At 27.8% G+C, this 14299-nt stretch overlaps 2 protein-coding genes and 1 long non-coding RNA gene across 3 annotated transcripts; 2 read left to right on the top strand and 1 right to left on the bottom strand.

Annotated features, from left to right (window-relative positions):
- Window positions 1–443: 443 nt before the first annotated feature.
- LOC128280498 (uncharacterized) lies at window positions 444–4952 on the top strand. Its single transcript, XR_008270587.1, has 3 exons — window positions 444–608; window positions 741–813; window positions 4644–4952. It is a non-coding gene; the product is annotated as an uncharacterized LOC128280498 (long non-coding RNA).
- A 1274-nt stretch (window positions 4953–6226) lies between these two features.
- Window positions 6227–7243, bottom strand: LOC108456086 (uncharacterized). Its single transcript, XM_017754680.2, has 2 exons — window positions 6949–7243; window positions 6227–6869 (listed from the first exon to the last, which is right to left on the bottom strand). Exons 1-2 carry the CDS (start codon window positions 7033–7035, stop codon window positions 6366–6368), a joined length of 591 nt encoding a protein of 196 aa, XP_017610169.1. The 5' UTR covers window positions 7036–7243; the 3' UTR covers window positions 6227–6365.
- A 3411-nt stretch (window positions 7244–10654) lies between these two features.
- Window positions 10655–12159, top strand: LOC108454883 (RING-H2 finger protein ATL2-like). Its single transcript, XM_017753490.2, has one exon. It carries the CDS (start codon window positions 11017–11019, stop codon window positions 11887–11889), a length of 873 nt encoding a protein of 290 aa, XP_017608979.1. The 5' UTR covers window positions 10655–11016; the 3' UTR covers window positions 11890–12159.
- The last annotated feature ends 2140 nt before the right edge of the window (window positions 12160–14299 follow it).

Below are 14299 nucleotides of genomic sequence, written 5' to 3'. Positions count from 1 at the left end.
ATTTAACTATTTTTAAAAGGTTGATAAACAAATTTAGCTTAAAAAGACCAAATTAACAAAATATGTAAATATTAAGGATTAAATTTATTATTATGTCACCCTTAAATACAATCTTTTCACTTTGATTTAAGATAAATAATATATATATATATATATATATGGGAGAAAATAGATTGTATGAACTAAGGATGCCACATCATTTTTATCCCTTTTCTAATAGTTTATTTGTTAATATTTTACCATACCCCTACAAAGAAAAATGATTGTATGAAACAGTGACGCCACGTCAACTGTATCCCTTTCCCATAGTTTTATGCCACATCAGTATTCTTATCCTGAATTTCAGGATTTTATCCTGAATTTTAGTATTTTAATTTGGATTTGATTTTTTTCAGGATAAAATCCTGAAATTCAATATAAGGGTCCGTTTGGAAGCCAGGAAAACATTTTCCGGAAAATGTTTTCCTGGTTTTACCGTGTTTGGATGCTTGAAAACATTTCCAAAGGGAAAATATTTTACTGGACACGGGTAAAATCCCCTTCAATTTGGGGAAAACGTCTTACCGATTTCAATTGTGTAAGACATTTTCCATCTCCTCTTCATCCAGGTAAGGCTTTGTTTTTCATCCGTTCTGCCTTCTTTTTCTTCCATTCTTCAAATTTTTCCATGTCTTCTTCTTCTTTTGTTCTTCAAATCTCTTCCCTTTTTCCTTAATTCGTCGCATTTCATTTCTGCTCAGGCAAAATCTACACACACTGCTGTTTCGTTTTCTGTCTTCCCCTCTTTCTCAGGATCTCATTCTTCCTTGCAAGGTATGGCATCTTATTATTCTGCTTTTTCATTTTGTTTTGGTGATGAGTTTTGTGATCTGGAGTTGTGGTATTTGGTGATTCTCTTTTTGATATGAATTCTGATTCCCTTGGATTGAGATTGACGTGTGGTTGTTGTCCCTTTTTTGGTTCTTTTCATTCTTGTTGTTTCGGCTTTTTTTGCCATACTAACAAACCCTGGTCGTTCTCTTGGTAGTCGGCAGTGACTTTGGCTTATACTTTCGGTTGTTGGTGGGATTATCATTTTTCATTTGATGGGTTTTGACTGGTGTTCTCATGTGTTGTTTTAGGTTAGTTGTGTCATATACTTTATGAGCCTATAGAACCAGAAGCTTCACTACTAGTTCTAGCACAAATACTCTTAGGATCCGAACATCTTAATTTTGCCAACACAAGAAGTATATGAATTAGGCTCCACCAACTGGAAATGTTAAAAGCAAATTTGGATTCTTCTTATAAAACAGATTTGAAAATCTGTTTAAAAAAAATATATTTTTGTTTCTTTCTGGCTTTTATGTTATATGATTATTTAAAGTCTTTTCCTTTCTGTGTTCTTTGATTTCATTTTGTTTAATATATCAATTAGCGCTTTAAGTTGTACTTGATTCGTTTAATATATATATATTCAATTGATGAAATGATATGATTTTGGAGGAGGTATATTCATTTTGGTTGTCTTTCTTTCTTTTTCTGATTTAAGATGATTTGTGGAATTGGGTATTTACTATCATATTTTTTTGTACAAATTAATCCCTACTAGATAGATGAACCAAGTGAGCTGAACTTTGGGTTTTTGGTATCTAAGTATTTGATGCAAAATGAAGTTGTATGATAGCTTGGTTTGCCTTGTCCTAGCTTTGTTAAGTTGAAATTTGAACTTGATTGAATCAAGTTAAATTTGCAAGCCTGCTTCAGTAAATCTAGTGCCTAGAGCTTTAGAATAGATGTTTTAAAGGACATTTCTTTATGTCAAGTAGTCTTCTCTTTTCTTGGATAAGAACTAAAGCATACTTTGTCGAATTAGGCTTGCTTTCTACTTAGAAGGCAAATGATCATCCCGCCTTGTGTAAAATTTTCACTTTGGTACTTAATAACCACTGTGGATTTTAGTTTCTTCTTTGTTTGTCATAAAGAATAATTAGTACAAATTTAAATTTGAAATTAGAAAGATAAATAACACTCTCGTAGTGTTCTCCCTTTTGATTTGTACTGTAATATGCATATTAATGGTGGGTTAATTAAAAAAGGATTGTTATGCTGGTAAATTGTTAATTGCTGCATGCTGTTTGAAATAGAAATGCTTACTGAAGTCTTAGGTGCCTAAAGTGCCTATTACTTATTTTGATGTTATTATTTTAATGCATCCAGTTTATGGTTTATAAATATTTTACTATGACATATGCATGATTTCGATTTATGAGAATAAAAGATAGTGACAAGTTCAATTTCTATATTCTAGATTTTGGTGGTGGGCTCTGCCTCTTGATCCATTTTCTTCCCTCCGATTTTTTTAATTTAAACATGGTTGATGTTTTTTTATATTAAAACATAATTACATCAATCATTATTTCCATTTAAAATTTTAACAAATTTAAGTATAGTTTATACATAATTTATATATTACAAATTTTCAATTTAAAATATTAAAATCTTAATTTTATAGTTAAATTACAATTTTATTAACTAAGCTTTTATTTTTAAGTTATTAAATATTAAATATTGTATTAAATAAATTTATCATATTTTCTTATGGTATCCAATTTTACAAATAAATATAAATATATATTTTTGATATGATCATAAACATTATCCCCAAATCTTTGAAAATTCCACCCAACTCTCGTATGCAACTTGGCTAAAATCTATACATATTATTACGTGGCAAATTCATACTATTAACTACTTTTCTTTTCATTTTTTGAATTAAAATGTTTGATGACTATTTCTATTTCACTAATAAAATATAATCAAAGCTAAGGATTTAATTCAAATTTCTTCATCCAAATACTTTTTAATTTCAAATTTTAAATTTAATATTGTTTTCTATGTCCAATAAAAGAGAATAATATATTTTATTACTTACGTAAAGAATTTTAATTTCTAAATATGTTTTTTATTTATTCTTAAAACATTTAAAATGATAGAAAGACCAATGGACCACAGTGGTTCAATGCGAAATATAAAATCGGCTTTAATTATATATTCTGTAATATATATATATGTATGCACTTTAGTCATGGTAATTTTAGTCATATATGTGATCTTATGAAAAGTTTACGTATTTTTTGTAGTGATCAAATATTTATGTGGTATTGTGTAGATGGATCGTAATCAACATCATGCAATTGTCGGAGTCGTGGCTTTAGTTTTAGCTTTTGGGGCTCTTTGGATTAAAAAATTAAAAACTAGGAAGGAAATTACTTCTCACCCTCATGTGAATAGAGATTATGAAAGAGAAAATTATATTAATAGTATTTTATATAGTGGTGACCAGCATTGTATTGATGTGATAAGGATGAGACCGATTGTATTTTTTAATTTGTGTGATATTCTTAGTAGAAATAAATTGTTACAATCAACTAAATCGATGAATATTAGGGAGCAAGTGGTTATATTTTTACATATAATTGGTCATAATGTAAGGTTTCAAGTGATAGGATCTAGATATTATAGATCAACTGAGACAATTCACCGTTATTTTAGGGTTGTATTGAGAGCTATTTTGAAATTGTATAAGCTAGTTATTAGATTACCTGATGAGTCAATTCCTAGTGAAATCAGAAACAATCCAAGGTTTTATCCTTATTTTAAAGATTGTATTGGAGCATTAGATGGAACTCATGTTCGTGCATCCGTTCCACTTAACATTCAAGGAAGATTTCGTAGCCGTAAAGAGGGGACGACACAAAATGTATTGGCTGCCATTACATTTGATTTGAAATTTTCCTATGTTCTAGTTGGTTGGGAAGGTAGTGCACATGATTCTCGTATTTTAAGTGATGCACTTTCACGCCCAAGAGGATTAAGAATTCCGGAAGGTAAGAATTATACAACATTAAATACCAAATAGTTCTAGTAAGCTCATAATTTATTAGTAATAATTATGTTTTGTTAAATTGTAGGTAAATATTATCTTGCTGATGCTGGATATGACATCCGTAATGGATTTATTACCCTATATCGTGGTGTTCGATATCATTTAAAAGAGTTTAGTGCTCAGGGGCCTGAAAATGCAAAGGAACTCTTTAATCTTCGTCATTCATCATTATGAATCACTATTGAATGTGTTTTCGGGATTTTGAAGAAACGGTTTCGTGTATTAGATGCTGAACCATTTTGGAATTTTCAAACTCAAGTAGATATAGTTTTGGCTTGTTGCATCATTCATAATCATATCATGGGAGTTGATCCTAGTAATTTACTTAATCAAGGATTATACGAGGAGCCTGAGTCTGATTTGATAATATCAACTCTTACGGAGCGAGAAGAAAGAGAAGAAGCAAGAGAATGGTCTGCTAAGAGTGATGAAATTGCACAAACTATGTGGACTGATTATATGGCTAGAAATATTAGGTAGGTTTAGGGCTTAGGGTTGTTGTTTCTATGTTATGTATGTTTTAGTATTAAAATTGTTTTTTTTTGTTAATGTTGGATTCTAAAATTTTAGTTTATTATATTTGTTGGATTCTGAAATTATTATGTCTTAATGTTGTTAGATATTGATTATGTTTCAAGCTTGTTAGATATTGAATTTATTATGTTTTAAGCTTGTTGGATATTGAAATAATTGACAATGACAATTATTAATGTAGAATGGGTAAGGGCAACAAAGAAGGGACCTCCAAGCAATTCAGGTGGACAAAATCGATGGAACATCTTTTTCTTGAAATTTTAGCAGAGGAGGTCTAGAAAGGAAATAAGCCTTCTAATACTTTCAAAGCAGTTTCTATTAATCGAGTTGTCGAAGCTATTTCTGAAAAATTTCAAGTCCAATGCGATGCAAAACATGTGGAAAATCATTTGAGGACTGTAAAAAAATAGTGGCAGATTATATGCACAATTCGGGGTGAAAGTGGTTTTGGATGGGATGATAACATGAAAATGATCACATGTGATAGAGCGACATATGATGCAAGTGATAATGGTAATATATGTATATATATGGTAAGTATATTTCAATTATTTTTACTTGTTATTCTAATTTTGTATAATATCCAACAAAGCACAAGAAGTATGAGCCATTTTGAATAAAAGCATTGATCATTATGATGAAATGGCTTTGGTTGTTGGCAAAGATATGGCAATGAGAGTTTTGCCGAACATTTCTTGACATAGATTTGGATGATGATAACATAGATTCAAATGCCTATAGACTGCGAGAATGAAGCGATCAAGAGGTAAGAACAAATGTATCTTCATCGCACATCCAAACGTAAAAGAAAAAAGCTCAAGAAAGTGTCGTGATGAACAAATTAAATTTGTGGGTGAACAACTTGGCAAAATTGCTAATGCTTTGGAACAATTTACTGCGGATAAGACACCACATCTTTACGAAAAAGTAATGTCAATGGAGGTAGAAGGATTTGATGATGACTTCCTTTGTTCTGTGTTTGATTATTTAGTGAGTCATGAATCTGAGGCAAAAGCTTTTTTAGTTAAAAGTAAGAAGCATAGAAAAATTTAGCTTCAAAAATTTTCTCAAGGTTGAAGATATTGATATTTTTAATGTGGTGTAATATTAGTTATGCACATGGACAATATTGTTGTTATCATGTGGTGTAATATTAGTTATCATATGGTGTAATATTAGTTATGCACTTGGATAATATTGTTGTTATCATGTGGTGTAATACTAATTATGTATTTGGATAATATTATTAATTTCTAGTATTAATTGTGGTTTGGAAGCTAATTTATAATTATTTAATCCTTATTTTTAATTTTTATAACACAATTACAAATAATTTATTTGACTTTGGTTGTTTTCAATTTATGACGATTAATATTCTAATTTAATAATTGAGTATTATTATATATTTAAAATAATTTATTTATTTATAAATAAATCATTGCAATACATGTAAAAACAATTTAAAATATAAATTTATTAATATATATATTATATATATAAAATAAACTCAATCAAACAAAGAAAAGATAATAAATTCTTAAATATATAAATTTTACTAAAACAGTTTTTCAGTAAAATATTTTTAGGAAATCTGTCAAACAATAAAAAATATTTTATACTGATTCATCTAAACATAAAAAATAAATCATTTTCAGAAATTATTTTTAAAATTATTTTTCAAAATTATTTTTGAAAAACATTTTACCTATAAATAAATGGAGCCTAAATAACACTTCAATCAAAACCAAGAAAAAAGCTGTAGAATTTTAATAGTTAAGGCACGAGATCGTTACTTTTCTTTGCAGAAATCAATAAAGCAAAAGCATTGCAACGACAATAAAAAATGGAGACAAAAACCCCTGTTTCCTCCATTAAAAACAAGATGGGTTCTTTAATTTGATTCTCAAGTAACCAAATAAATAGGCATAGCAGAGGTAGAAGAAGAAGAAACCCTTTGCTGATACTCCATGTTAAGCTCCCGTAAACTTAGATATGGAGTCAATGAACCTGCCAATGGACCTGAAGAAGATGGTCTTCGTCGACAACTCACGCTGGTTTTATAAGGTGTGGTCCAACCGCTTCTACTCTCTGTTATATAAACAGGTCCAGACATCGAAGCAGCCCTGAAAGCTCGAGCCCTGGCTCGATGAACATCTGGTTCAAGATCAAGGTCAAGATCTAATCCGCCTCCGGTGGTGGTGCTTTTAAAACCACCCCATTTTTTCCATTTGAAGAAAAACAGAGCATTCTTCCACCACCAATAGCGTTTCTTCTTCTTGTAACCCAACTTGTGTTGGGTTTTTTTGGTGAATTGTTCGTCTTTTGAAATGGGTTTCTGGAGCTTGAAATGTAGTGAATCTATGGACCTTGGTGTTTCCTTTCTGTGCTTCTTTGCTTCTTCTAAAACCTGTAAAAAAAAAGGGGGGGGGGGGTTAGTGAAGAACATAACAGAGGTTAAAAATGGGAACTTGAAAATTTAAGGGGACCTGAAAATAATCGATTTGGGGATCGAAACCATAGTCACTGAAATGTTGGGGTTCATGAATTGGGAAGATTGGGGACTTGTTTGACATTGTTTTTTTCCTTAAGAAAAAGGTACGAAATTTGCCGACGAAAATGGGATCGTTCTTATGGTTGCTAAAAGAGAAAATAGAAAAGGGAGCTTTGGGGGTTGAAGATAGAAATTTTGGCCGTTGGAAAGTGGTGAAACTGAATCCTTTGGATTTGCAATGACCCTACTTTCTTATTTTAAACTATGAATTTATTGAACTTTGTGACTTTGTCTTAAATATATATCATTTTCTTTTGTTCTGTTCATATATTAGAAGAAAAGTGGGATTTCTTTTATTTAGAGACATTTAAATATTTTTTATTATAAGTTTTCTATTTTTTATATAATATCTACAACTACTCATAATCTTTTCTAATCTTTAAATAAAAGAATAATGCACTTAGCGTATTCAAATCCACGTACTTCTACACTTGTAATAATATCGACGCCTAATAGACACATTTAAATATATTTTAAATTTTGGAGTCATTATTTTTGGGAGAGTTTTATCTTAATATTATTTTGATTTGAACAAGATTAGGCTCATATTGTAATGCATACACGCTGTTATACTAATATAATATGAGTAAATTATATTAGTAGTTATCTAATTATGGAATTTTATTTATTTATTATCTAACTATGAAAAATTATAAATTGTTACTCAACTATTCAATTGTCTTTTTGGTCACCCAGTTATATTAAATTTTAGGTGTTTCAATTTTTACGTTAGCCAACTGAAGATCAAATAGTACAAAATAGAATAATTGGGTGATGGATTTGTAATTTTCATAGTTAAATAACAAAATAATTACTAATAATTGAATGAAAGATAATAAAAATATTATATTATATGAAAATAAGATTGAGGTTAAAATAAATTTTAATTTCTAAATTTGACAATTCAAATAAAAATCGAATTGTTATTGCACCCTTAAACATATTAAACATTGATAGAATGTTAAAATTTGTGCATAATTAATAATTTTACTTTTATTTGTTTAAAATTGGGCTGTGCTGGGGTTTAAGTAGGGAATGATTTAGAGAAGTAGAGATAACAGGAAGTGAAATAAAACATTAAAATGGTTAGTTTTGGGCAGAATCCCAATTCTGTGACTGCTTTAAATAACATAAAATTGCAAGGCATGCAAATAGTGAATATTATAAACAAAGCATTATGCGTGAATTGAATTGATTTCCAATGGAAACATCACGTGAATCCAGTACCTGCCTTTTGCCTTAATTTAGGTTTTAACTCCACACAATACTAATATTTTATTTATAAATCAGATCATATTATTATTCATCAATACTACTACTTATAGATAGAATTGAATACTTTATATTACAATATATAATATAATATAATAAGGTACACAAGTCTATATTGTTTCTATAACTTTTTATTATCCATTTAAAATATATATTTTATACGTTGTTACCAAATTATCCTTTTAAAACCTATATTTAAATATATAAAACTATAAATAATGCTATTTTTATTTAGCTAAGTCTATAAATATTCAAGTAAAATTGGACAAAGACAAAGCAAATATAATAAATACGTTAATTTTCAAATTATAATACTATAAATAAAAACTGGATGCCTAAATTAAAATTATTTTAGTTATACATTGCACGTGTATTAAATTAAATTACTAAAAAAATAATATGATTGGATTTAATAAATAATTTATTAATATCATAAATAATATATATTGATGTTTAATCATTGTTGATAATTTGGTTTAAATATAATATATTATTGTTTATAATATTGCACGGCTATTAAATATAATATATTAATAATGCTTATGTTTAAATAATAATTTATTTTTGTTCAAAAACAATAATATATTTTTTATTTTTTAAACTTAATTCATTTTAATTATATTATTTAATATATACTAAAATATTAATATTATTTATTTTATTTTGTTTTATATTTTTACCATCATAAATAGTTTATTTAAAATTAACATATTTCATATCTTATCTAAATCATATATTAAAAACTACAAATGATCTAAGTTATTAATATATTTTTAATAAATTTATCTAATGAATAAATTATTTTAATTAAATTATCACAAGTAAACTATGCATTTAAAAATAATAATAAATTAAATAAAGTATGTAAACAAATATATTAAAATTATCTAAATAATAGATATAAAAAGGATTTCTTTTCAGAATTTAAACTTAAAAAGTGACCAATTTTAAATTTTAAATAAGAAAATAAAAGAAACATATAAGAAAATAAAAGGATATTAGAAGAATACTGAACCCAAAAGAATTCAAAGTAAAATACCTATAAAAATACCAATCATATTTTTAAGGAACACTGAACCCAAATGAAAGTGATTCAATAATTGATTTGTTGGAATGTAGATATGTTAACTAACTTTTGTATATTTTATTTTTAAAAAATATTATTTAATATATTTATCGTATTATATGTATTATTATTAAAAATAAATTAATATTAATATATTATATTAAAATATAAAATTAACCCGTGAATTATTTAGAAATACAAACTAGTTCCTTACATCATATATGAGTAAAAAATCACATAATAAATTTATAAAATTAATTAAAAAATAAATATGATCGTGATTAAATACTATGACTCTCATTATGATTTTTAGATTTATGAAGATATAAAATAAAATAAATATATGCAAAATGTAATATTCATTATTTTATAAAATGAATGGGAATCATGCGTATATGTGAAGTAAATTAGAGCCCAAGATCCAAAAATGGGCTACACTAACGTCCACCAAAAAAAGTGTTTGTGAGACTGTGGGCGACCAGTAAAAATTGCTATGTTTTGATTTCTCAAATCTCCTAAATTTATCTATTTATATTTAGTTAAATATTTAAACTTATATTTTGTTAATTGATTAATATTTCTACATTAACACCGTTAATTTATATTTATGTGGTGCCACATAATTTTTATTAATTTATATATTTTTAGTTGTCATGTAATACCACCCGATCGGGTAATAGTGCCATATCATCATTTCTTTTAAATTATAATTAATATTATTACTACTATTTAATAACATTAAAATACAAGTTTATTATCACTCCACCTATATTCATTATAGAATTATTATTATTTTAATATAGTCAATTTTAATATATATAATATTTTAAAATATATTATTACTTATTTAAATATAAAAGTTAAAAACTACTAATATATTAAATAAACATATAAATTTGGAAAAAACAATTACAAATTTAAAGCTTAAAAGTATCACGAGATCTTATATTAGGTGTCAAATTATATTTTATTCTTTATTTAAAAATTGAGCAAATTAACTTGTGTTTGTCAGATTAAAGAGTAAACCTGATTATTTTGTTAAAAATTTCATTTAGTTCTATTGTTAAAAACTAACGTGATTGAAGGAATAATCAAATAATTACACATATATTTCATCCTAGGATTCAAAACCAGTTTTTAATAATAGAAATGAATGGAATTTTTAATAGAATAATCGTTTACTCTTTAATTTAAGATATAAAGATTAATTAATTAGAAAATAAAAATTAATCTAATTTCTAATACAATCAAATAGAAAAGTAATAATCAAATTACAACCAAACCCTTTTTATCTGCTAATATATTTTGCTCTGTTTATATAAAAATTATATATACACAACCAAACCGAATTAAGTAACACCGAACCCAATTACAATCACTAACCTGCTACACTTAACTGAAAAGGGCATTTAAGTAAATGAACAGAATTCCGCGTCAAAGCTGACGTCTTGTAGACCGAAATAGCAGGTGCAAGGAAACTCGAAGCCCTTTACTTAAGAAACCCTCAAGAACTTTCCTTTCCCTCCCCAATTCCTTTCCCATTTTTCCTTTTAATTTCCAAACGGAAAAAAATTAAAAAAAATAATATATATCGGGGCTTGACCCAAAGCTCCATACCCTCAAAGAAGAAGAAAGCTTCGAAGAAAAAAAGAAGAAGAGAGAGCCATGGGTGGAAACGACGATGGATTAAGAACCCGTGACAACATCCCTCCCGCTGACGGTAGTAGCTACGCTTTGAGTGGCAAAATCATGCTCAGTGCCATCGTGGTTTTGCTCTTCGTAGTGGTACTTATGTTTGGTCTCCACCTTTACGCACGTTGGTACCTCCTCCGTGCTCGCCGTCGTCATTCACGTAACCGACGTCGTCATCACCGTCGATCGCAGCTAGTTTTTTACGTAGACCCCGACGTTAATGGTCCTCCCGCCGTGGCTTCACGTGGACTAGACGCGCAGGTTCTCAAGTCGTTACCGGTTTTCACTTTCTCCTCCGAGACACACCCGGATTCTGCCCTCGAATGTGCTGTTTGTTTGTCGGAATTTGAAGAAAACGAATCGGGTCGGGTATTACCCAAATGTAAACATAGTTTTCATTTAGAGTGTATCGATATGTGGTTTCATTCTCACTCCACGTGTCCTCTTTGTCGAACTTCCGTTGAAGGATCCGTACCCGTTTCTGATAACGCGGGAGATTTGGTTATTACGATTAATGAACCGTCAAATGGAGAGTCCGGATCCAATCAAGAACCCGATTCGTGTCAGCACGAGGATGGTCGGGCCGGTTCGTCGGCGGGGAGGAAGTTGTCGATCGAGGTTCCTGTAAGGAATATTGAAGGCTTCGTAGATGAGTCGAGTGAGTGTGAGTCGGGACCGAGTCAATCCTATAAATCACCGATGAGTCGAATGTTGTCGTTTAAGAGGATACTGAGTAGAGACTGGAGAGGGAGTGGGACGAGTTCTTGTCCTTCACCAATAAACGCGGCTGTATCGGAGTCGGATTTGGAGCGAGGTGTGGACGACACTCGGCAAACTCAGAGCTGACTCGGGGATTGACTCAGATACAAAGTTTTAGCCACGTGGCTGACTTTTTCATTATCGAAGTAAAAAATGACAGTCCACTCGAGGACTTTGAGGGACATAATCCACAAGGCTCTAGGTTATCTGATTGCTTTGGATGTACACGTGGCATATTTTTGAATCGTTGATTGCCGGAAATATTTTGATTGTAAAATATTGTGTTTGTGTATAAATTTGATCAAATTAAGTTAGTTTTTATTTATATTTTTGGTTTTATAGTAATTCTTAATTAAATTGTTCATTTAATTTTTGGCACTAATTTATACGAGTCTCTAAATAAAATGAATATAATGATAAAACTAGCATTTAATATTATTGTCAATTTAGGAGAATGTAAATTTGATTGTATCTAAGTGTATTATATTCTTATTTATGGGTTGAAAAAATCATATATAATTGTAGGTATGTCAAAAATAACAAATATGATCGAAATTTATAATGAGATTATTTAAAAAAAACTTATTGAGTTATTACTTTAATTTTTTCTTTTTTGGGTAAAATTAGTCAATTTGCCTTTTATTGCACATAGAAGTCGATTAAATTATTAAAATTTTAATGACAATAAGATGATAACTCATCTATCAATCTATGTATACTTCATTAAAAATAAAAAATAAAAAATTCTTAATATTTTTTAAATAATTAATTACATCATCATTGAAGTAAACATAGTCTTCCATACAAATTGTTATATCAATGTGATTAAAATTTTAATAATTGATCAATTTTTTATTAAACAAAAAGCAATATGATTAAAATTTTAAAATTAGAATTAAAATTATAAAAAACAGAAGTTAAAGTCAAAATAACAAAATAAATAAATTACACCAATAATTTAATCCTTGAAATTTTTGGTTAAGCATAATTTCCTTTTATTTTTATTTATTTATAATGAAGTCAATATAATATGAAGTGAACCCAATTTTGAAGTTAAAATTAAATTGTGGCAGTCAAGTCAAAGGATTCAAATTACGTGAGAAATTGATACAAGTAAATAAAACTGTGAGCTATTACACGCAATATTCGAATTAATATATTAATTGGTCTATTTTATATACACTACCTTTCTTTTCTTTCTTTTTTTTATCTCGAATCCAAATTGAATTTATAATAATAATACTCGATAATTTGATAGGAAATCCATTTTCACTTAATATATATAATTATAAAATTAATTAAAAAATATATATATATATATATATATATATGATATGTTATAAATAGCCTTATGGTGGTGGTGCAGCTAAGGCTGTTTCCAATTCAACCAACCTAACTTCATTCTCCAACTCACGTTTACATATTATTAATAATTTTATTAGAAACCTAACACACCAAATCACAAATCACAAATTTAAAATATAAATATCTATTTAAAATTACATATAATAAACAATTAAAATATGATTTAAAATTAATTAATAATAACGTTATTAAAATGAAAAGAAATAGACTAAATTGTTTATTATGGTGTTTTCATCAATCTTGAGTCAGTATCGAGTTAACATGTGACACTAACTCAATTAAATACATTATTAAACTAAAAATCCTATCACATACATATGTGTGTGGAAACCACAAATGAAATATGTACGTTATTAAAATGAAATATTTGGACTCAATTGTTTATTATTGTGTTGCCATCAATCTTGAGTCAATGTTGAGTTAACTTGTGCGACAAATTCAATCAAATACATTATTAATGCTGGAAATTCTATCAGTGTATATGTGTGAAAATTACAAATTTAGAACGTAAATAAAATATATATACGTTATTAAAATGAAAAACTAGTAACAACTCAATCAAATATATTATTAATATAAACAACTTATGGAGGTAATAAAATATGTATAAAATATTAAAATGTACAAAAATATTAAAACGAAGTTTTAGCTGAATGGTAGATTAAAGGTTTTACTAATGTAGTTGGAATGGGTTCAAATATCATATGTATATTTTTATTGACTTTAAGTGAAAAGACTAAAATACCTTTGAAAAATATTGCTTGTTTTAATTATGAAAGAGCATCCCCATGATTTTCTAATGGAGTTGATGACCTGATCAAGGATAACATCAACTCAATTAAGAATTTTGTTAGTAGTAGAGATATATAATTATAATATTTTTTCTTTTAAAAGAATACAAAAATTTCTTATATAGTCATTATTTATTAACCTCTAAAAAACCCTTAACCTCATGATTTTTTTTTAATTTCACATTAGTTGCCTGATAAAAAAATTCACGTTATGAACGTTGTTTTGGTTATCAACATATCGGTTATTTTGTAATTTCACGTTTCTAAACAGTGTTAAGGCAACTACGAGTGCAGTTGTAAATTTTAGATAAATTTACTCTTTATTTTATTATTTTAATCAA

Source organism: Gossypium arboreum, chromosome 9, assembly GCF_025698485.1.
Source record: "Gossypium arboreum isolate Shixiya-1 chromosome 9, ASM2569848v2, whole genome shotgun sequence".
Taxonomy (NCBI): Eukaryota; Viridiplantae; Streptophyta; class Magnoliopsida; order Malvales; family Malvaceae; genus Gossypium; species Gossypium arboreum.
The sequence above is the reverse complement of the archived record's forward strand: the minus strand, read 5'-3'. Positions and strand labels throughout refer to the sequence as shown.

Excerpts from the sequence above, each read along its gene's own strand:
- LOC108456086 (XM_017754680.2), bottom strand. The coding sequence starts at position 7,035 with ATGTCAAACAAGTCCCCAATCTTCCCAATTCATGAACCCCAACATTTC. Across the intron at positions 6,870-6,948 it reads CCCAAATCGATTATTTTCAG|GTTTTAGAAGAAGCAAAGAA; the intron begins GTCCCCTTAAAT and ends TTTTTTTTACAG.
- LOC108454883 (XM_017753490.2), top strand. The coding sequence starts at position 11,017 with ATGGGTGGAAACGACGATGGATTAAGAACCCGTGACAACATCCCTCCC.